The sequence below is a fragment of the Ipomoea triloba genome, chromosome 15 (assembly GCF_003576645.1).
Source record: "Ipomoea triloba cultivar NCNSP0323 chromosome 15, ASM357664v1".
Taxonomy (NCBI): Eukaryota; Viridiplantae; Streptophyta; class Magnoliopsida; order Solanales; family Convolvulaceae; genus Ipomoea; species Ipomoea triloba.
This window is the reverse complement of record NC_044930.1, coordinates 5,042,386-5,066,805: the sequence shown is the minus strand read 5'-3', so window position 1 is coordinate 5,066,805 and position 24,420 is coordinate 5,042,386. Positions and strand designations below refer to the sequence as shown.

The 24,420-nt window shown below is 33.0% G+C and overlaps 3 protein-coding genes across 3 annotated transcripts; 2 read left to right on the top strand and 1 right to left on the bottom strand.

The window, feature by feature from the left end:
* Positions 1–4,628: 4,628 nt before the first annotated feature.
* On the top strand, positions 4,629–8,055 carry LOC116006627 (phosphoinositide phospholipase C 2-like). Its single transcript, XM_031247069.1, has 9 exons — positions 4,629–5,116; positions 5,698–5,894; positions 6,000–6,135; positions 6,232–6,480; positions 6,571–6,812; positions 6,902–7,019; positions 7,102–7,245; positions 7,333–7,419; positions 7,562–8,055. Exons 1-9 carry the CDS (start codon positions 4,796–4,798, stop codon positions 7,856–7,858), a joined length of 1,791 nt encoding a protein of 596 aa, XP_031102929.1. The 5' UTR covers positions 4,629–4,795; the 3' UTR covers positions 7,859–8,055.
* Positions 8,056–8,067: 12 nt separating this feature from the next.
* On the bottom strand, positions 8,068–9,166 carry LOC116006628 (rhodanese-like domain-containing protein 10). The gene is made up of 2 exons (XM_031247071.1): positions 8,661–9,166; positions 8,068–8,415 (listed from the first exon to the last, which is right to left on the bottom strand). Exons 1-2 carry the CDS (start codon positions 9,107–9,109, stop codon positions 8,214–8,216), a joined length of 651 nt encoding a protein of 216 aa, XP_031102931.1. The 5' UTR covers positions 9,110–9,166; the 3' UTR covers positions 8,068–8,213.
* A 736-nt stretch (positions 9,167–9,902) lies between these two features.
* On the top strand, positions 9,903–13,258 carry LOC116006345 (PHD finger protein ALFIN-LIKE 1-like). Its single transcript, XM_031246679.1, has 5 exons — positions 9,903–10,114; positions 10,192–10,224; positions 10,492–10,714; positions 11,047–11,167; positions 12,712–13,258. Exons 1-5 carry the CDS (start codon positions 10,039–10,041, stop codon positions 12,961–12,963), a joined length of 705 nt encoding a protein of 234 aa, XP_031102539.1. The 5' UTR covers positions 9,903–10,038; the 3' UTR covers positions 12,964–13,258.
* Positions 13,259–24,420: the final 11,162 nt, after the last annotated feature.

The window sequence follows — 24,420 nt, the reverse complement described above, 5'->3', positions numbered from 1 at the left end:
GCATGCTTTTCTTTGGTTTGAATTGAATTTGTTGGCTCCGCATGATTTAAGAGATTGGAATGATTGTTGATCGTCAAGTCTGAAATTCTATATCAACCGTGGATCTTAAGGGTAATGTTTAAAAGAAAATTAATTTTGAATATAAAAAGTTAATATAAAAATTTAAATTAAATATAATATATTTAGTGAGTAATATACTAATATCGATCTGTGATGCCATACATAGCAACAAGTAATTGCTGGAAATTAAAGTCATTCTTGAAAAGACTTCTTTAATGTAACTTGCTTTTGTCCCACATTGCTTTCAAAACTCTTCGACTCCTACATTATAAAGGATAACATTTCAAATGAAATTTGAAGTCTTATGGAGGTGAAATAAATGGGAGCTACATGTGTTGTTGGTTTGGTTCAATTTGTGTTTGCCATGCATTTCTTGCTCACTTTTGCTCGAGAGGCCAAGTATGGAAGATCTCTTTTTAATCAAAAGCTAAAAATAAAATAACACAATCTCAAAAGGTGATTTTAGCAAGTTGGGTTCTCACTACACATCTCTAATCCAGCCTACACTAATACTTACGTTGTGTGACATTATTAAATTCCCCAACAGAATTGCAATTTCCTTAGTCATACTAATAGTGATGAAAGATTGAAATGTTTTTAACTTAAATTGCATTAAAATAAATCATAAAAATGTCCTAAGTGCACATATTTTGCTTATTTGATGATTTAATTACACACTTTTTAAGTTTAATGACACAATTACACAAAAAATAAAAAGTTTTTTTTTAAAAAAAAATAATAAGTTAAAGTAACTTATTTGACATTTATTTCTAAATTTAATGATTGATTTTATGTTGGTTTGCATTGTATATAGAAGAAAGATGTCTTAATAAGGTTGTCACAGCCAAGGCCCACTACTTTATCATTGACTTCAAAATTTCTGAACGTGACTGTCTTCTTTAATTTTGACCCCACCGCCATTAACCATGCATCCTCATGCTTGTTTTGATGGCATTAGTAGCACGCCCATTGTTCTCATACTTTTTTTTTTTTTTTGAAAGAGTTCTCATACTTATTAATCAAACAATACCAGGGCCTGCCCTGAGGGCGGGGCGAGATGGACACTTGTCCTGAGCTCAACGTTGGGAGGGTCCTTAGTTTGATCTTTTTAAATATTTTTTTAATGAAGTTAAAAAAAACTTGCTTATGCAAATATTTGAATTCATGACTTCAAAATTGTTTATTAATTTTAAAATACACTAAATAATTAAAATCATACGATATACTTATCTTAGTTAATAGATAAATATATTAGCGAACATTGAATTATTTTATAATTAAACTTCATATTGGGCCCAAAGTTTGAATAGCCACTACTCCAACTATTATTGTGTGGACCATGGTCTCCAAATTGTGTGGACTATATTATAAAATTATGTACATTTAGTATACAAATAATGTACTTTTAGTATATAAAAAATGTACATTGTATTAAAAAAAAAGTATATTATTTGAGTACTAAAAATGCATTATTTTGTATAATGTACATTGAGTACACAAATAATGTACTTTTAATATATTAAAAATGTATTTTTTGTTATGGTGCACATAGCACTGTGTGGACCATGGTCCATACAAAAATTTGTCCGCACCACTCTAAGGCTAATAAAATTATATGTATGCAAAACTTCAAAATTATCATTTAATTATTTTCCATTAACTCATACAATCTTTTAATTTCATATATTAAGGACCCTAGTTTTGTTTTTGTCCCGGGCCTACAAAATGATAGGACCAGCCCGGAACAGTACGTAAATTAAGTGCACGTATATTTATAAAAGGTTTGATACATATATTTTATCACATAGTTTTACTAGCTATAAGTTTTATTGACCATATTAAATTGAAAAAGACTCACATAACACTATATGACTTTGTTTGACAATTAACGGTTAGCGGATTGTGTTAGTGATTTTAATATCAGTTATTTATAAAAAGATGTTTGGTAGATGAGGAACCTTTGAAGAGGTATATATATATATATATATATATATAATGAATTATCTTTCTCCAAAATGCCAACAACAAACATTACATTTTGCCGTATTTGCAAATTTAGTGATTTGGAGCAAAACATTGCTCAGCTCCAAAGTCCAAATCATTGACAAAATATAAAAAATGACGAATCTATCAAAAATTTGATGAATATGCCATTTATAAAAAATGAACTATGTAATAGTTATCTCTAGTTGAGATATAGAAATAGAGTGTGTTTATTCATTCCTAATTCTCCAAAATGCCAACAACAAACACTACATTTTGCCGTATTTGCAAATTTAGTGATTTGGAGCAAAACATTGCTCAGCTCCAAAGTCCAAATCATTGACAAAATATCAAAAATGACGAATCTATCAAAAATTTGATGAATATGCCATTTATAAAAAATGAACTATGTAATAGTTATCTATGCCATTTATAAAAAATGAACTATGTAATAGTTATCTCTAGTTGAGATATAGAAATAGAGTGTGTTTATTCATTCCAAGAAGAGAGAGCGGAGATTCGAACCCATGATCTTTTGAGTGGCTCTAATACCAAATTAAAGCATGTGCTCCATCTCAACTAAAAGTCTAAGCTAATAGTTGGATTGCATATTTATGTTTATATTATATTTATGCTCACATGCACAACGTTTGTAGTTTCTCTCAATAATTTATTTTTTGAAAGTGAAAAATAAATTAGTGAGAAAAACTACAAACGTTGTGCATGTGTTGGAAAATGATTGGTTTGGGGTTAGTGTATGGCATAAAAACAACTTTCTCATAAAGTTGTTATTGAATTTGTCTCTTTAGACACCAAGATCTAACTTTGGTTAATCTTAATCTTAGGAATATTAATCAACCCCTTAACTAAATAAAACAAAATAAACAATTTAAAGTAATTAAAGGGATAAATGTCAAACAAAAACAATATTTATTTATTTGAAAATAATAATTAAGTCATCAAATTTATTTATTTTTCTAAAATCAAAGTAACAACTAACAACTGAACATGTAAATTAAAAATTACATTAAACTCTTTTAACATGTTATACCCAATATCATGTGCTCAAATTCTAAGATTGATATGACATTCAGATATTATGTTCATTTAACAACTATTTCATCCATCCCATTTAAACTATCATGTTTACTAACAAATTAAATTCTTTATTTCTTTACCTATTTTCTTTAATATTTATAAAATAAATTTAAAAGAAAAGGGTCAAATAAGCAACGCAACTATTTGAAAAAATTTAATTGTATTATTATTATTATTATTATTATTATTATTACTACGGAGTAATAAATTTTTCATATCAGCTTCAACTACACAATATGCTTGCTTTAATTTTGTACTAGTTGTTAGATTAAACATTTAATACTTTGTCAACAATTATAACTACTAGTGAATGTGTAACTTTTTTTTTTTGAAGGAATGTAACTTTATTTTCTTATATTTACATAACAATCAGTGTAATGTTTCGATGAAATGATTCTTAATTGGGTCCGTTAAATCTCCACTCGAATATATAAACTTTGTGAACTAATACAAAATGAAATATTAAATATAATAAAATTGTAAATATAAATGGATTAAATTAGTGGTGTTAATTATTGGCCAAAGTGATCTTAACTTTGAGTAGTTAGTTAGGGTAGAGTAGATGCAATTTAATAATATTTGGACCATTTCACCTACTATACATTATATTGTCCGTATTCATGCAAGCTTTTGAGCAAAAAAATCCAACTCATCAGTGGTTGCCTTTGTATTGCTTGTGAATTGTGATGTCATTTCTTGCCTCAAACACCACCATGAACTCCAAGATTATTGCTTTAGATATTTTCAACTTCTATAGTTTACTTATCTTTTATTCCTCAAAAACTTTTAAAGTTATCTATTTGGCATATAAATTGAAGGCAAAGTATACCCTAAACTTCACACTTCTTTATATGAAGATATTTATACATTTTGAATTAAATGTGATTAATTTAAATTTTTTTGGATCAAAAGCGATTGAATTGATAATAGGAATCAAATTATAAATATCATTATTATTATTGTCAAAAAAAAAATATCATTATTATTGAGGAACTAAAATAAAATTAATTCAATGAGTATTTTTAACAATTTTATATGCATAAAATTAATTGAATATACATACGCGCGCACACACATATATATATATACACACACACTTACTGTATACTATAATAATGTTGTTAAGACTAATTTAATTGAGTTTAGTTCTTAGTTGTTTTTTTTCTTATAATGATGTGAAACCCCGCAGTTATTACTGACCCTCAAAACTCCTGTTCGAAAGCACTAGAGATGATAAATCGGCAACTCATTCAGTCGTCAATTTTTACCCATATCTGTACATTATACAGACAAAAGTCTTTATCATCTCTGATTAATTTTTTAAGCTTTGGATCCGGTAACCTCTGCTTTGTTGCTAGAGCACGACTTTAGGACCCTTAATCATTGAACAGTAACTTTAAAAATTTTTGTTTTGCTTAAACAGTAATTTTTATTTTCTCACTTTACTAAAAGCAGCAATGGTCAATCTTTATGAATTATGATGGGGAATCGATCTGGAAGGATCAGAGAGTACAACAACAGGAAAAATTTATCTTCATGGCTATCATCCATCTACAGACATTTATAACAATCATAGTGTGAACTGTGGAGTATCAAAGCCTCATCTTCATCCCAAATTCCCCTGAATCCCATTACCCGAAGCTCCACAAAAAAAATGTCAAAGCAAACTTACAGAATCTGCTGTTTCTCGAGAAAGTTCAAGCTGAGAGATGCTGAGCCACCAGATGAGATCAAGGCCCTGTTTGGCAGATTCTCGGAGAACGGAATGATGAGTGCGGAGCATCTGCACAAGTTCCTGAAGGAAGTTCAGGGAGAAGAAAGTGTTTCTAAGGAAGAAGCTGAGTCTGCAATGGAGGCTGCACTCAAGTCCCTTGAGCATCTCCATGTGTTTCATCACAGCAAAGGGCTTAATCTCGAATCGTTCTTTCGATACCTTTTCAGTGAGACAAACTCTCCTCTTCCCCCTGCTAATAAGGTGCTGTTTTAATTCCTTTCAATCATCATCAGTTGATCCAAATTGTGCATTTACTCTGATATATGTGCTGTTAGGATTAAGCTCATATTTCGAAAGCCACGGTGTTGGACTTGGCCCTTTAGGGCTTAGGCCACTCGATGCCCGACTCCTGCTCTGATATCATTTGTTAGCATCAAACGCTTGTCACTACGCCAAATACTATTGCTCGAGCAAAGACGCAATTTTATTTTCTTGTACTTACATAGCAGCCAATGTCACATTTCGAAAGACAGGATGTTGGATTTGGCCCTTAAGGTCTCCCCTTAGCAATCCCTAGTCATTGGTATTGGACTTGGCCCTTCAGGTCTTTCCCAGCAATTCTCGAGCTACCTGGTGCTCAGTTCGCTATTCTCTAGCTATCTGTTGCTGGACTTAACCCATTAGGCCTCCGCTCAACATGTGCAGTTTTTGTTTATGATTATATTGGAATCTAAACATATAGAAGAGAGAACTGATCTAACAATGGGATTAAGAATTTTAAGATTGGAGGTTTTCTGATGTTTGTTTCACATTAGTGGTGATGGTTTTTTTTGGTATCCCAGGTGCATCATGATATGAATGCTCCATTGTCACATTATTACATATACACTAGCCACAATACCTACCTAACTGGGAACCAGCTCAATAGCGACTGCAGCGACGTGCCAATTATAAAAGCTCTGGAGCGCGGTGTTAGGGTGATTGAACTCGATATGTGGCCTAATTCCTCCAAGGACAATGTTGATATTCTTCATGGAGGGTAAAATGGTTCATCCTGCTCTCAGTTCTTTTTGTTTCTTAAGATTGTCAAAGCTATCTGCAGACTGCTTTTGTGATCTTCTGTTATGGGGTTTTCAATTTCCAGGACACTTACAACTCCAGTGGAGCTCATCAAGTGCTTGAAATCAATCCGGGAGCATGCTTTCATATCGTCTGAATATCCAGTTATTATTACTCTAGAAGATCACCTCACTCCAGATCTTCAGGCTAAAGTTGCAGAGGTGAGTGCCTGCTGGCCTATCTGCAAATTACTCTTTAGTCTTTACTTTTAGGTTGAGTTTTTAGGTCTGCTTGATTTCGTGGATGTTTGATTTCAGATGGTCTCTCAAACGTTCGGGGACATTCTGTTTGCTCCTGGATCAGAATGTTTGACAGAATTTCCTTCCCCGGAATCATTGAAGCGAAAAATAATAATTTCAACAAAACCACCTGTAGAATATCAGGAAAGTAAGTCTCTGAAAGACAAAGATAACAGTAATTCCCACAGCACAAAAAGTGCTTCAGAGGAAAATGCATGGGGAAAGGAAATTTCAGACCTATCACATAAATTCAAAGCCCTATATGAGGTACTTCAGTATATGGATTAATGTATACTATGTTTTGTATAAAATTTCAGCTCTGCGAAACTAATTTATCAATTATCATATTTGTCTCAGAATAACAAAGAGGATGCTGCAGATCATGAGTGTGCAGAAGACGACGATTCCCATCATTCAAATCATGGTGTGCCGCCAAATGCTGCACCCGAATACAAGCGTTTGATTGCAATCCAGGGCGGGAAAACTAAGGGTAAAGTCGAGCAGTGGATAAATGCAGATCCTGATAAGGTACGACGTGTTAGCTTAAGCGAAGAAAAGCTTGAAAGTATTGTCCTGACACATGGCAAAGAAATTATCAGGTGAGAGAGACTAAACTTTTGCGTCATTTTGTGAAACGAATACTATCTGCTTTCAAATGAACTGATGATAATTGATAATCTCCTTCAAGGTTCACCCAGAGAAATATGCTGAGAATATATCCAAAGGGCATACGTTTCGATTCTTCAAACTACAACCCCTTAATTGGATGGATCCATGGAGCTCAGATGGTTGCATTTAACATGCAGGTTTATTTTATTTAGTTTCACATTCTTACTCGAGAAAAAAATGGAAAATTTCTCCAATTAGTAAACGCGATTTGGTTGCCAGGGATATGGTAGGCCACTTTGGTTGATGCAAGGAATGTTCAGAGCAAATGGAGGGTGTGGTTATGTGAAAAAACCAGAACTTTTACTAAATCCTAATGATGTCCATGATCCTAAAAACCTCTTACCTGTGAAAACAACATTAAAGGTACATAACAGAAAAGTGAATCTTTTCCCTTCTCATGTTTAGTCCTGCAAATTCTTTGCTAGATTTCATATTCTTCGCGATTATCAGGTGAAAGTATACATGGGAGAAGGGTGGCATCTGGATTTTAAACGAACACATTTCGACTTTCATTCTCCCCCAGACTTCTATGTTAAGGTTGACAGTACATTAATTTCCTGCTGCTCTTTAATTTTAACTTTGGAGTTTAATCATAAAACAGTGTTTAAAGGCAGAAGATGAACAATAAAGAACAGATTTTTAATGCAAAATAAATGGGTTTGGTTTGGTGTATTTCCAGATTGGAATTGCAGGAGTTCCAGCAGATTCAACAATGAAGAAAACAAAGGCAATTGAGGATAACTGGATTCCAACATGGGACGAGGAATTCGAGTTCCCTCTCACTGTTCCTGAACTTGCATTGGTTCGAATTGAAGTTCACGAATATGATATGTCTGAGATTGATGATTTTGGAGGCCAGACTTGTCTGCCTGTTTCTGAGCTGAGAACCGGTGTTCGCGCTGTAACACTCCATGATCAAAAGGGGCAGAAGTATCCCTCTGTCAAACTACTCATGTCTTTTGATTTTGTCAAATAATGTTTTTTTGTTTGTTTGGTTTCCAATCTTCCTAGTCTGTGTGGAATGAAGTAGCAGTATACTTATAATCTTGTTTGAGTGTGCTTGTAAGTTGTAATAGATTGAACAGGATCAAGCAATTTGCAGAATATGGACTATGCCAATAAGCATATATGTACTCTCTGTATTTAAATAAATAAAATGCAATTTATATCAAATGATATAACTTATTTGCATAGGTTATTCATCACTACAATTCAAAAAAAACTCTGCTGATACGATTCAGGAAGAGCAATTGGGCTTCTCTAAGTAAGAGTCAAATTTTGCTTATAAAATTTAGATCAAATTCAATACACAAAAAAGAGTCATTATTGGATCAATCATTCTTCCCCACAGCTCGAAGTAAAATAAGCAATTGAAGGAAGTAATACGATGCACCTCCGACCGTGGCATACTGCAACTTCTCCGGCCCTTCGACCGCCGGAAAATGGCTATCGTCGGCGGATTTAAACCCTCCGGCCAGCCATGCCAGGTTTGCGTATCCACTTTTGTGCAATTTTGAAACAGCCATCATAGACCTATATGCATGTAATCAACCAAAATCAAAACCTTATACACATGCATGAAATTATATATAATAACCAATAATAACAAAAAATTAATAATTTAAATTTTTACTTCCAACCGCTTATTGACGCTTTTGATTTAAGCAGTTAAGTTAGGATCACAAGATAAAATTTAATTATACACACTCTAGTGACTAAGATTTTCTTCTGTCACCAAAATAACATTAAAATTATAATGTTAATAAAAAAATTCGCACCTCAATCCTTCACCACAAGCTACGAGGATCTTGGAATCCTTGTCAGGAATCTGTGTCTCTACTTGCGTTAAAAACTCGGGGTTGATCATGGTCATATTCTGGCCCGTCCACAGCCCAATATAACCGAAATGCACCCATTTCTTGAGCAGACCCAAGGGGCTATTATCCGGGTCCTTGACGAACAACGGAATGTGGCGAGAGCCCGAAACTCGGGCCTTGACTCTTTCCCATTCGGGCCGGATATCCAGCAAGATGTAGCCTTCGGAATCCACGGCCGTGCCGGCATCTTTGGGCGGAATTGGGCGTACGGTTCCGGACTGTATAAGCTGCTGGGCGTTGCCGGAAGTTGCGTTCACTCTCACGGCTGCCAACCGTTGCGGTTGCGGTTGCGGTTGCTTGGAATGCTTGAGAGTGGTTGGTTGAAGCTGGTTCAGTACAACTGCCGCCATTCTTCTCTCTACCCCTCCATCTCCGCCCCTTATCTTAAAGCCACTTGTTTTTTGGAGTTATGCATATTCTATCCTCTATGATATTGTCTTTTTTGTACTAAATGATACTGTTCAAGATAAAAATATCCCATTATTTTGGATATCCTCGGTAGATAATATCATATACAATTATACATAGTATACATGATGGGCATACTTCATACTGATGTTAATAATACTTGGTACAATATAAAATAGTCTATATAGTTGTATACTTGTATCTGGTAAACAATATGGATCGACATTGTTGACTGTTTTTAAAAATTGTAGATATATTTTGTATCTAGAGTGGTCACAAAAATTTGTAGCTACTACTTAAATGTATGTACTGAATAAATTATGTCTTGTGATTTTAGCTGGCCTAACCAGTTTAGGTTGTCTATAGCCGACCGACTTAAATTAAGAAGTCCAATAATAGGCTACTCCCACTAAGATTACGTCCAACTTGTAACTTTGTAATTACTTAATTTAACTAAATTTGTATTTTACTGTTTATACATAGTTTTTCACCCTATTTGGAAGAGCGACAATTATGCAATTATGTTGCTTGACCACAAGGTCTTTTGGCAGCACATTCTTTGTTATTTGTTATGGCAAAAATTTGTGTTAAAAGATTCGACTCATTAATCAAAGATCCGATAACGTCTCACAAATTGAGACATGTGAGACGGTCTTACACAAGTGTTATATTTGTTATTTGTTTTTGATTTCTTATTTTTCTATTTCATGCACCACACGTATACTGGGATCGAGTGTCTCTCAGATCACCAATTCGAATTATACGGACTTTAACAATTCATTCAATTCATTTCTTTCTCTCTATCAGATCACTGCAATCATATCATATTTTCTTTTTGCATTTTTGAGATCTCGGATCGATATATGCAGAAATGGGTCGAACCGTTGAGGAGATCTTCAAGGATTTCAGCGCCCGTCGCTCCGGGATTCTCCGGGCATTAACCTACGGTAATTCCATTCATGAACATTTTCGTGTAAATATTCCCCAATTTTTGTTTGAATTTCTACTGCTTTCCTTCTTCCAGATGTGGATGAGTTCTACGGTCTGTGCGATCCAGGTAAACTTTAATTCGAACTCACCGTTTCTTTACTGCTTTTTAATTAAATCATCTTAGGTTGTAAAGCTAATCAGGATAGAATTGTTGATCAAATTTAATTTCCAACTGAAATTTGATGAAGTATCGATCATTAGTTATAATTCTGTTATTTGCGTTGCATTGTTATAGAGCTTTGTTTCTGCTAAGCTAATCTCTGATCTGTGTAGTTTATGCGTAATGGCAGTTTTAGATGCTTTTGTGCAATTGTTATATAATGATGTGTTATAGAGAAGGAGAATTTGTGCTTGTACGGACATCAAAATGAAACCTGGGAAGTGAACATTCCGGCAGAGGAAGTTCCACCGGAGCTTCCAGAGCCTGTTCTTGGGATAAACTTTGCCAGGGATGGCATGAACCGCAGAGATTGGCTTTCACTTGTTGCTATCCACAGTGATTGTTGGTTGCTATCTGTTGCATTCTACTTTGGAGCCCATCTCACCCAAAACGACAGGTACTTTGTTTTATTCCTTCTTGACACTAATGCACTACACCTTCTTGACACTAATACACTACGGGTAGACAATCAGGTGATAGTGTCAAGCTTACTCAACTGGACTATAATGCTTTAGAGAACTGTTGCGAGTTAAAGTTGGTGGCGCCATGCATCCATTGCACCAAAAAAAAAAAAAACAAAAACCTGCATGCACACTATAATACACATGTACTATAACTAGCATAACTCATGACCCATATGTTCTTCCTTATGTTTCAAATGGTGAAACTCTTAACACTTTCTTTTTCACAAATCAAGTTTAGCACTTAACGTTGTAGCTTGTTTAACAGGAGACATCTATTTAACTTAATAAATGATCTGCCTACCATATTTGAGGCTGTGCTGGAAAAAAATCCGGTGAAAGACAAGTCTAATGCGGATAGTGGAAACAAATCTCGAGGAAGCACAAAGGTAAATACTTCTTCAGTTTCATTTTGTGTTTATTGTTATTTACAATTCAAAATTTTCATAATATTAAATTTAGTATTAGTATTTGAGTACTATTAACTTTGTTATAAGTTAGTATCTGTTCATATCAATTTTCTCAACTTACTGAAGCACATAACTTCTCATTTGGAACAGCCACTTCGTGTCACTAGACTACAAGGTCATTGGCAAATTTAGTATTAGTATAGTTCATAAAATTTATGTATCTAAACATTACATTAAAAATACTATTAAATATAAAAAATTAAATTTAAAAATAACAAAAAATACTAAAAAAAAACAAAGAAAAACAGTGACTTTGACTAATGAATAGTAACTAAACATGTAAAATGAGACCGATGAAACAGATGAATAATAAAGGATGACATTGAGGCGAAAAAAATTGTACTTTTGATCCTACTTCCTGGATTATGCACCTACTAATAATTGTTTAAGTCCATGATTAGGCTAACCCATCCCTGAAATTCAGTGATTTTTTTTTTTTTTTTTTTGTAATTTGAAAAACTTTCTTAAATCTGTGGCTTGCAAACTTTCTTATTTTGAAAGCAGCAAGTACAAAGGCCTAGCAGCCTTTTATATTTTGTATTTGTACTTTTGCTTTAATACTATTGACTCTGTTACAATGTAGTATTTGTTCATACATACAGCAGCCTACTGAAGCACAAATCTGTGACCTCTCACTTGGGAGGGCCACAGCTATGCTGCTTGACCACAAGGCCTTTTGCTATATTTTTATTTATTTATATTATTATTATTATTTTGTTATTATATTATTTGCGGTAAATAAGAACAAATAGTTATGCTTTAGTTACTCCGCTCAGTTTTGTCTAATACTTATCATCTTTTAGTACAAATGAGATAAGTGAGACCACTTTTAAAAGTGAAAGAGTATTGTAGAAATGTAAAAGAAATAGTAAATAAATTGTAAATTCAATGATGTGAAAGTATGACTCACTTTTAGAATGAAATAGTATTACAAGACAAAGATACCCTTAGGGCATCTATATCAGTAGTTATTGCAAGGTTAATGTCAGAGAAAAAATTTGAGGAAGAAAACCAACACTAATGTGAGTAGAAAATTATGGAGCAAAACTAGTCCTGCAAAATCAAAGATATTGTAGGAGTTGCAGGTGAAGTATATAGAAAACCATATTGTTGTCAGAATGCATTTTTTTTTCACTTTTCTTTTTCTCTTTTTATTCTTTCTCCCACATTCTCTTTCCTAATCACACTTACAAAAATCTCTTAAAAATCGCGAAAAAAACTCCACTGATAAGGATGCTCTTAGTTGTGTGACAATGTTGTAGTTTTAATCCTTTACCCTAAGGCCTTTCGTATGCTTTTTTTCCTGTATGTCTACCTTTGAGGTTAACATTTACAAAATCATGCATATTCAGCAGACGAAAGATGTTAGAGCAATGGACTACGTACAACTGCGAACTTGCCCTGTATTTCTCCAGGGCATCTTCTCTATGGTTACGTATTCTCCATCCCTTTGTATTTTGCAGAGAACTAGTGAAGGGCAGGCCAAAAACTCGTCGAAGCTGGCAAATAAAAGTCGCGAAAAAGATGAAGAAGAACACGGCGAAACGCTATGTGGGAGCTGCGGAGGAAACTACAACGCCGATGAGTTCTGGATTGGGTGCGACGTCTGCGAGAGATGGTTTCACGGGAAATGTGTGAAGATGACGCCGGCAAAAGCTGAGATTATACAGCAATACAAGTGCCCTTCTTGCTGCTTGAAACGGGGAAGACCCTAGTCCCTTACTAAACTTTTCACATGCATCTTACAAGATGAGATTAATTATTCGATGTTCGGTTGAATCTATTCGAGCAGACAGGCCAAGGATTTTGGTTGCTTTTGAATGAAGTACATATATATAGACGTCCCTTAATATAGGAAGCTGGGAGTAATATGACAGTGAACATGCAATTTATAGGAATTGAAGTTCCCTAATTTATTAGGGAGTAATATATGTAGAAGTTTTGATCTGATATTACAATAGTTTCCTGCCTGTGATACAATAATAAGCCAACTTCAAGTTTCTTCTTTCAGATATGGAGTTAATTTTTGTAGCAGTTGGTGTGTGTTTCACTTTATTTCATAAATGTTCTTCATACCATATGTTATGTTGGGTTGAGCCTGAATGGGTAACTCCAAAAGTGGCGACGATTACTACGTAAATATAAAGAACACATTTGTTATGTACTAATTATAACTTTTGGTGTATGGTAAGTGCTTGATTTGATTTAATAATTGGTATCAGAGTAAGTCACGAGTCGTTATCTAGAAAAGTTGAAATTTAATGGTTGTGCATTCATGCAATTTAAATATATTTTTTTTTGAAAAACCCAATTTAAATATAGAATGTTTAAGTAATGGAAAAGTACCTAGAGCTTTGATTTAAAGGAAAGTCGTCTGGCTTAAATTCGCGATCTAACATCGGCTCGACAAAAGATTGTGGAGTAATACTCAGAGTTTGTCGTCCTAGAATTCCTTGTTGTGGTGCATTTACACGAGGTCGATCCACACGTTGGTGCCCTTGGGATTACTACGTTGCGATCGTCGTCCTACCTTAATCTCGTGCTTGTCTTGTACTAATTTTATATGTTGACTCTTGTATGTTCCTAATATTATTTTCTGTTCACATTAGGTTAGGATATAAATGATGATACTATGATAGGTTACCTAAGATTATTTTCTTTTCAGATCATGTCAAGTATCAAGATCTTATGATGAAGGCATCTTGTGGTATGATTGTATCCAAAAGAATTTTCTAGGTTTTTTATTCTTGGTCTTCATTTCACATTTGGGCATGGAAAATCATGGCTGCTTCTATGACCAAACTATAGAAATGCGTACGAATAGAGTACTTGTAATTGACTTGGAGCCATGAATTTTGTGAATGTCAAATCACCAGTACAAGGAAATAGGAATGTAGTTGTTGACAAAGACTCCAAAAGTCATGAGTAATAAGAGCATCCTTATCAATGGAGTTTTTTCGCGGTAACTGAGAAGTTTTTGTGAGTGTGATTATGAAAGAGAAAATGGGGAAAAAAAATAAAGAAAGCAAATTTGATTAAAAAAAAAAAAGAAACTGAACAGTCTGTCAGGCGCGCCTGACGCGCCCAGCGGGCGCGTGCTGTGCGCAATACGCGCATAGCACAGCTCCTCCTTCGATTTTCGCAAACCTTTTACTGTTCTAATATCTCTAAATTAGCAGACGCTTCACCCCATTCTCTCTCCTACACTCTCTTTCTTCCAAATAAGCAAAACACTGTTCCAAAAACTACATTTTATGCGTTGATGGGGTTGCTCTAATGTACAAAAGTAACCGTGTTACGATTCCCCCTGGACTAGCTCCCGTGCCTCTCGGAGTGAACGCGGGTAGACCTGGATCGTTAAACAGATGGAGAAAGACCTGATAAATTTACCAAAAAAAAAAATTAGCCGAGTTCAAAATTTTATTGGCTTTATAATTTTATTTGGTTTTCTTAGTTCATCAGTCACTCAGTCAGACCGATTTAATTACTTTATTAATGGAAAGGGAAGGAGATTTTTCTTAGTACGACTCCGTTACAATACAGTATCTGTTCGTACATAATTTTTTAATCTATTAAAAGACAAAGAGTCAACGCTCACTGGGGTTTGAACCTGTGATCTCTCACTTGGGAGAGCCACAACTATGCCGCTTGACTACAAGTCTTTGGCAAAAAAGAAGATTAGGGGTGTGTTTGGTTCGCACATGGAATCGAAATCGGAATGGGTATCAAATACTTGGTAATACTAATGGGTTTTGGTGAAAGTATTTTGTATGTTTGGTAGTTGGGCGGAATGTGAATGATTATTAATAGTTGGGGAAGTGGTTGAGGAGAAAGGGGATGAAACCCTTATTTTATTAGGGAATGAGTTTTGCAATTAATGGGTAATCAAAAGTCATAGTAATATTCTAAAAACCTGTCAACCAAACAATAACAATGACTTTGATACTCATTCCGTAGATAGCTAAACATGTCAACCAAACACAATCATTATTCAAATATGTATTTTAGATGAAATTTATTTTGCAATCCAAGAAGATAAAGGATAAAAGGATGTAACTTATTGGTTGTCTAAATCTGACCGCCTTAAACTAATTATTGATTAAGATTTTACTAAATACGATGAATCATTTAAGTTGGTCTTAAGGAAGAATAAAATTGCATTACCGATATTCATACAATTATTCACCAACAAACTTCTCACAACCTGTACACTACTTGATTTATTACCAATAACTTCCTATAAAAGATCACTACGTATGTGCATTTTGTTATAGATGACATACATCATTAACTATTATAAATAAAGGGTCCAATTGATTTTCAGGTTCACATGTTAATATAGGTTCTCATATGAACCTGATGGATAAATCGTAAATGGACCCATGGAAGATCAACACAGACGGAATCATATTCAAGCATCGGGAATGACCCGAAAATCTATCCCGGCCGTCCCCGGGCTTGGCCGAGCTTAGCCTCGGCCGAGCCAAACTGGGCTAAGCTTGCCCGTGTCTTGGCCGACCCTTTCACGGGGTCATCTTGGTCGACTCTCCGCGGGGTCATCTTGGCCGATCCCTCCGAGGGGTCATCTTGACCGACCCCTCCATGGGGTCAACTCAACTGATCCTTCCGCGAGGGGTCATCTCGGTCGACCTTTCTGCGGGGTCATCTCGACCGTGTACAGGACTTGGCTGAGGCACGGGACATCAGGTTGACGCGGTCTTTTCGGCATCAAGCACGGTTCAAGGTCGTTGCAACAACACACCTCCTTTTCGGAGGTGGTTAGGGCCGAAAGAGGGTATGAAAACACTCCTCTATGTCTCATTAAGACACATCTTGTCTTAAGAACATACTTGTCTTGTTATCACACAATTCTCACAATTCTAATACAATATTATCTCTGTAATTATTCATATTATCTCATTATTACCATATTCTTTGTTTAATTCTACTTGTCAATTTCTTTAATCTTATCGGGTATTGTTAATTCGGACCACTCGAGTTATTAAAATCCATGAGAACCTAAATATATATATAGCGATAAATGTCGGCCGATTTTGCACACAGTAAATGATAGGATTATTTATGGTTATGGTTACAGTTGTGGTAGACGCGTCTGTGAATAGTGGCAAATTATGTCGTGGACCCAGGTCCACCTTGCAAGGTGGACCTGGGTCCAAAACTACGTCGTTTTGTCTCTTTTTTTTTTTTTTTTTTTTTTTAAATTAGTAAACACATTGCTGAATTAGAGTTGCCCAAAAATGTGTGAATGTAGAGGTTTCAAAGTGTGAATGTAGAGTATAGAAATCGTGAATGTAGAGTTATGCATGTGTGAATATGTAATAGAGTTAAGAAGTTCTAGCAACTTGTAGCCTTGTAATGTGTGAATGTGGAGTTCTTAAGTTGTGAATATAGAGTACAGGACCTGTGAATATAGAGTTTTGAATGTGTGAATGCATAACAGTGGTAATATAGTTACTAAACATATAATCATGTAATGTGTGAATGTAGAGTTTACAAAGTGTGAATGTACAATATAGTGTATGTGAATGTAGAGTATAGTGTATGTGAATGTAGACCCAAGGGTCTACCTTGCAAGGTGGACCTGGGTCCACGGCATAACAATCCGTGAATAGTCGAGTTGATTTCTTGCAGAAGTGGGCAACAAAGTGTGGGTCGTTGTAATACATGCAAATCTGAACCCAATACAACTTACGGCCCAACTTTTGGAAAAACGCCTTTCCCCCACTTTCTACTTCCAACAATATAATTGTCAACATTCATCTCATTACATGAAGAATAATGTTAATGCTACTCACAACACTATATATTCTCATGATGTAAAATGCATTAATCAGGTGAAAGAAAACAAAATTAAATCACTTTTATAATTAAGATCAATAATCAATACATTCAAAAGTATAGAGTAAAATAAAAATACATGTAATATTATTGTTTTTCTTTTTTTTTTTTTTGTTTTTTAAATATAGTTAGAGACATCTAAGAAAAATGCTTGAGCACATTTACGCCAGGAAACTGTTATGTTTTTTACTTTCTATTCTCTGTTTGTTTGTTTGTGTTTTTTTTTTTTTTTTTTTTTTTTTTTTTTGTTAAAAAACTTATTTGCTAACACTTATTTTTTCAAATTTATATTTATTAAGACTACCATTATAATATTAACACACGTTTAATTTCGAGTGATTTTTAGACCTTATATTTAGAATGTTTTTGAAAATGTTTTGTTTAAATTGAATAAATATAATTTTTTACTTTTAAGTCTAATATATGTACTATTTTTTATATTTGATTCTGAATCAAATTTATATATGTATATAACATAACTAAAAATATATCCGAACCAATAACTTATTAAGTTCACTTAAAATTTAGTTTAGATAATATTAATGTTTTTTGAGATGATATTTAAAATATAACTAATTTTTACTTTGAAGTCTAATATATGGAAAATTTCAACATTTCATATCCGAATTAAACTTATATTACAATGTAATATAACTAAAAACATTTGAACCAATAATATATTGATGAGTTCAATCAAAATCTAGAACTTGGTGTAGAGTTCAAGTTTTAAATGTGATAATGTGAATAATGTCTAACTTTAATATAGTCGATGACTAAATTCGGTAAAATCACTATAGTCGAATACTAACTTGGGTAAAATTATTATAGTTGAAGACTAAATTAGATATTAATAAATGTGAATTACCAAATTATTTTAACAGAGGATTCAATCGATAAAACATCAAAGTCGAAGACTTAATCAAACATAAAAATTCACTTAGAACTAAATTGATCAAACATAAAAATTCACATAGAACTAAATTGAAAAAATAAAATCACTATAATCGAACCAATAACTTATTGTATCAGAAAAATATATCATTAGAGCTGAAAATAAAATAAAATAAAGGTGGGGCGTAGGAAACGAGATTTAGTTATTCCATTCCATTCCATTCCATTACAAGTAGTGAGTAAGTAAAGCTGGTATCCAGGATTAGGATTAGGAAGGATATAGTTGCGTAAAGTAGATTGTTTTTGACGTCGCCAAGCCAAGTACTCAAGTAGTGAGTCAATAGTGTGAACAATGGCAAGAGTGGGCCCAACATTTTCAACTCATTGAATTGAAAGCACTGCATGCATGCCACGTGGGAAGCCTCGGCAGGCGTATACACGTGTGACCACAGAAACCGCGTAAAGCTTTCTTGGAAGGAATAAAAAGGCAAAACCCAAAACACCCAATTGTATGACTAACATAGTAACATGGTCCCCCTTCCAGTTCCAGAATCTTGTTCTTCAATCCCTACTGTTTGTACGTCTTGATGATATGACTACTTGCTTTGCCTTCAATCAATTATAATGAAATAATCTTCTTTATTTCACTCCCCCACAACCTAATAAGTCAAAGAAAATCAGAGTGGCTAGTGTACTGTCACAAATAAAAATAATTTTTTTCGTTTATCAGAAAAGATTGGACAAACAAGATTATTTATACTTAGAATAAGCATGGTACGTATTGTTTTTTAAGGATTAGATAGACTGTTGCAAACTCCTTATATAGTTTTTTTTACAAATTTTCACTCTTAATGTGTTATCATGTGATTGGTAGCTAGATTTATTTATTAATTAGTAGTGGATTAACCAATTCATTGACACCCAATGAATGAAACACATTATGAAGGAAATTTTTGGAGGTAAAAATTAAGAGGGGAAAGAATCCTTTTCGTTTTAAAAATATACAAAATTTTATCATTTCAGAGTATAAAAATATAATTTTGGGTAAAATATGCATCACTTTATTATGAAAGACTTGCATCATTTTGAAAAAAAAAATTGTTAAAATATATATGTAGATGTTTAAATAAAAAAAGTAATGAAATTTTTGTAAATATCCTAAAGTTTTTCATGTAATAATTTTGAATAACATTGCACCAGGATATTTATTGGAATATCCGCATGGTGTGAACATGTATCATTTTGACCTAAATATATATAGATAAATTAATAAGTCGATCTAAACATGCATTATTTTATATAAATAAGTACTTCGTATCATTTATTAAGTCAAATTTATGCTTATTTATAGAAATGCCAACACCTCAAATATAAAGTTTCAACCTAAGTTTGCAATATTTATAAAATAGAGCTCGTCATTTTTCAATCTAATTTTTTTTTTTTATTGCCTAGTACCTGTTGTCACCTGATATAAACACAGAACAACAACGTCACCTTAATGTAATATATGAAGTAAAATTTAAGGTAGACAGTAAAGAATGGTAGCACAAGTGGGTTAACAGTACATTTAGCAGATCAGAGCTGCTAAATGAACAGTCATATATTGCAAATTAAAGGTGAAAATTGAGATCAATCTTTGGCTTTGGCATGCTTGGCGAATTGGCGTGTGCCACTTGGACAGGATTTTGCCCTTTTTGCGTCATCTGGGCGGGCGAGATATAATTAAAATCGCGTCAATATAGTGAGTGCATTATACTTAAGACTAGAAGCCTCTGGGCTCCATATTACGTAGGAACAGATTACAATCAGCGGATAACGAAAATTATGTTGTTGGATTATCCGATTATATTAGTTCATACTATGTCTCTGCCTGGTACATTATTCTACTTTTATTATATTCTCTATCTTTTTGTATTGGTATAATAATAATTGGTTACAAATTAATACATACACTTGTTACCCAAAAATACATACACTTGTTATAAGATGTTAGTGCGTTATGTAATCAATTCAAATGTTATGATACTATACGGTACACTAACTAGCTTAGTTACAAGTCTTGTTCACAAAAGGCGAAATTCACCCAACGGTGACTAGCTAAATGATTCATTGGATAGAATAATTAGTGTTTGGTGACTACAAAAAATCCACCACATTAAAAAACGTACTCAGTACTTGTAGATTCATAACGATCGATAATTAAAGACAATCCTCAAGAACAATGAATTACCTAGGAAGATGAACAATAGGTTTTGTAATCTTCCTACCATAGAGTTCTTTTTTCGGTCTTGAGATAAAGAGAGATTATATTATGTATTCTATGATTGGGGTCATAATCCCTTTATATATTAATTAATATTATATATTTTACAGTTTGAAACGATTAGCTATGCGTAACCTAGATTCATTTACCTTATTGTGATATTATATATGTCAACTAAAATCATATTGAGAGTTTAATTCAGAATGTAAATTTGAATAGTCATTCTGAGTTTTTCTTCATAATAGATAAAAGTACTACGTATTATGTTTCAGTATTTCTCTTTTCAAAAAAAAAAAAAAGTTTCAGTATTTCTAATTTGGCCCCTCATCAAATTAGAAATATTCATTAATGTTGCAAATTAATTTTCTATGACAATTATAGTTTTAGCCATAAACTTTATTGCAAATAGACTACTCTAGTTTAGGCTAATTAAATTTATATTTGTGACCTCTATTAAACTTCTAACAATTTAGATAAATTGCGATTATATTGCAACGATTAAAAATGATTCACGGCTAGCTTGAATCACAACATTTTTTGTTAGATATCAACAAATTATTTATAGAGTTAAAATTGAAATAGGATTTGTATACTGGCCCAAGCATACCACGTGACGCCGAAGTGGGAAAGAAATGAGACTGAATACTTCGCACCATATACTATATTTGAGGTTTGAATCCAAGTTTTCTTTTCTTTACTTTTTTTTTTCTTTTATTGGGTGCAGAAAAAGCTTCATATTACATTAATTAATCTTTTTCTTTCTTTTGGCATTTTTTTTAAATACCAACAAATATACACAGAATAAACCTGAAGCCGACATCCCCTTTCCCCAATCTCCAATACACGGTATTCAATAAGCTACGCGGTATATTATAAAAAAAACTTGGAGTTTTACAATAGTTTAATAAGGGATTGCAACCCAACTCACATGAATCGAATAGGAATATTCCTATTCGATTCATGTGACTTGGGCTTAAATGTAAAATGTTTACCTGTAAATTATATGGTTGTCTATAGTTCACGTTGTAAGGCAAATTATTGATACATATTTATTTTTAGTATATTGTAGATTTATTTTTAATGTATTATATATTTATTTTTAATATAGATAATATATTAAAATGAATCTGTATCAAAACACATAATGAACCTATTAAATAATCTTATAAAATATTAATAATGATGAACATGTATGTCAGTGGTCTATCTTACAATCTAGACCATGATCCACGATGTATATATTTATTACGAATTATCTTTGTATAGATTTTGATGATATTAATTGTTGTAATTTTAAGGACTGAGATTATCTAAAGTTTACTTTGTAACATGCCTCTTGATTTGATCTTTGTATAGAGTAGAATTAGGACTTAACCATTGCTAGGCCTTGTATTTGTAAGATATCCACCGGTAGACCTTTACATTGGAGCCTCATAATTGATTGTGTAAACTATCGACAACATACCTGATTGACAGATTTCAACTCTCTTCAACATACCTGATTGACAGATCTCAACTCTCTTAAAGTTCAAGTCAATGGAAGACTACTAAATTCAAGTGTTAAGGTCTTCCAACTAATGTTCTATCATTTGACTATGATTGGAATCAACAAAAGTATTGAAGTTAAGACTCGAAAAACCTTTTGAACAACACAGCCTAGGTTTACCGGCAGATCAAATGTACTTTTGATAGAGCTAGTATGATGAATAAACTTTGTTCTTTTATTACAAGCTAGAGTTGTTGGCACCTTTTTAAGGACTTTTGGTTACAAGTTACCTTTTGAAATGGTAGTAAACATGCTTTTTGAACCTACACTAAGAGACATTTCTTTCACATAAAAGAGAATGATTTTTACCTAATGGTCAATGACGTGTTGCAGAAAAGGAGAAAATGTCGACTTTTGGACACCTACCATCTTAGAAGACACCAACAGAAATATTTCAAATGTTGAAAGCTCCTCAGCTCTATACAAAGAACAACTCCTAAAGTGTAGAGAGAGAAGTTATAATTGTTGAACAAGCTAAGAATTCCAAACTAAGATTGAAAAACAACAGTCTAGTACACAAGTCAGTCAGTGCTTAAACGCTTCAAGAATTATCTAAGATTCTATCCAGTTCGTCTTCAGGACTAAAATTCCTTGTATTAATGATTCAACCATCTTCTTTCAAGGCAAATTAGTGGATGATGACCCTTGATAAATAAGCCATGCATACAGTGAAGAACACACAACTTAGTGACGAAAGTCGTTCAATTCGAAGGATTTCCAGAGAAGGGGTTTAGCGAGTAACCTAGTTGGCTTGGTTTGCAACTAAAGTGAAAGACCGAGTTTTTACTTGTATTGAATTGATACTGGTGAAACCTATCGTGTTAAGAAAAATAGTGGAGTATGTAGAGTGTTCTCGAACCATTATAAAATCTTTGACTCAATCTCTGATGTATCACTTACTCTTTTTTCTAGCTTCTTACATTCTGCATAAAATTGACACACATTATATTTTCAAACTCTCTACAAATTATTTTAAGATAATATAAGTTAAAGCTTTTCGTTGCATTTTAATCTCTAAAATTCTTTTCACAAAAGTTAAAAACTCTATTTATTAACCTCTCTTTTTAGACTTATTGCTTGTCCAGACGAACAAATATGAAAAAAATAATATGATCATTGAAATTTAATATATTATAATTGTATAATCTAACGTATCTTTTTAAGTTCAACGTGTAATTAAAGGAGATCTGAAGAGGGATGGGAGTCCATCAGTCCACGTGGGAATGTGGTGAAGAACAATGAAGGAAAAAAGTCAAAAAAAATTATATTATATATTGTAAAGGAAAACGAAAATTGGCTAAACTATTTTCCAGATAGTATTTGATGCATGCACTCGAGTACATACATATATAAGATCTGATAGGCGATAATTATATTGGAATACTAAACCACATGGCAAATTCACAGGAATAATTCCGTCCTCGTATTGCCTTCCAACAACCTAAACCATCGCAAAAAGTTATAATGAGCATAAGATAATAAGTTGAGTTATAATATGAATAGTTTGATAGTAAAAATCTTGCTTAATATAATACACTATAATTAATATATCATTTTTCTAGGATAAAAGTATATTGGACTTGAGATTTAGTCCTATAACGATTGAACCCTTGTGGTTAATTAATTATACAAAAATTTCTTACGCCCTCGTTTTTGTTACACTAGAAAATAATAGAAAATACTTTTAATAAGATCATTTTTCTAAGGGGAGCTTTTATTATTAAAAAAAAAACAATTTTCTAATGTTAAATAAAAATGTAGTGTGATTTTTGTAAATGTACGGAAATGGTGTAAATGATATTTGACTAAACCTAAGGGTCTAAGGCCCAAAATTTTATAAAAAAGATTGTCAATGGATTGAAACAACTAGCTAGCTAGCTTTAAATCAATCCTCGGTAGGGTGAGTTAGGTCAATAATTTTTATTATTGGGCCAAGTCATAAATAAAATTTAATATTCAAGAAATATCACAAAATTGTGATGATTCACAAAACCTAGTTGAAGATTCACTAGCCACGATGGTGGCGCCAGAGAAATATGTGGGAAGACTTGATTGAGCACCCTCTGAAGATTAGGGAAATCCTTAATTAACAATGACCGTTTAGAAAAACAGCGCATCTTAATAAGCAAAACAATGCAAGAAGAAAAATTACGCACCTTAAGTTTCAACAACTGACTTACCTTAATCATACAAATCACACACATTAACAAGGATAATCACACAACTTAAGAGGAAAAGCCACACACCTAAAGCTTTTAAACTGATGCATTTAAGTTTAAACAACTAATGCACCTTAAGCTCAAAACCACGTACCTTAAGCACAATAACCACACACCTTAAGAAGGAAAATCACACACCATAAAAAGAAAAAATCATGCACATTAAGTTTGACCCATTATTGAAAATGATCAAATTGCCACCGCATTTTTTTTTAAACGTTGTTAATCCTGAACGTTGATTTTGACAAGATCAACGACTCTCCGCTTATCATACAACCGCACATGATCACCCCAACCACATTTGAACATAATATATATATATATATATATATATATATATATATATATATATATATATATATATATATATATATATATATATATATATATATAT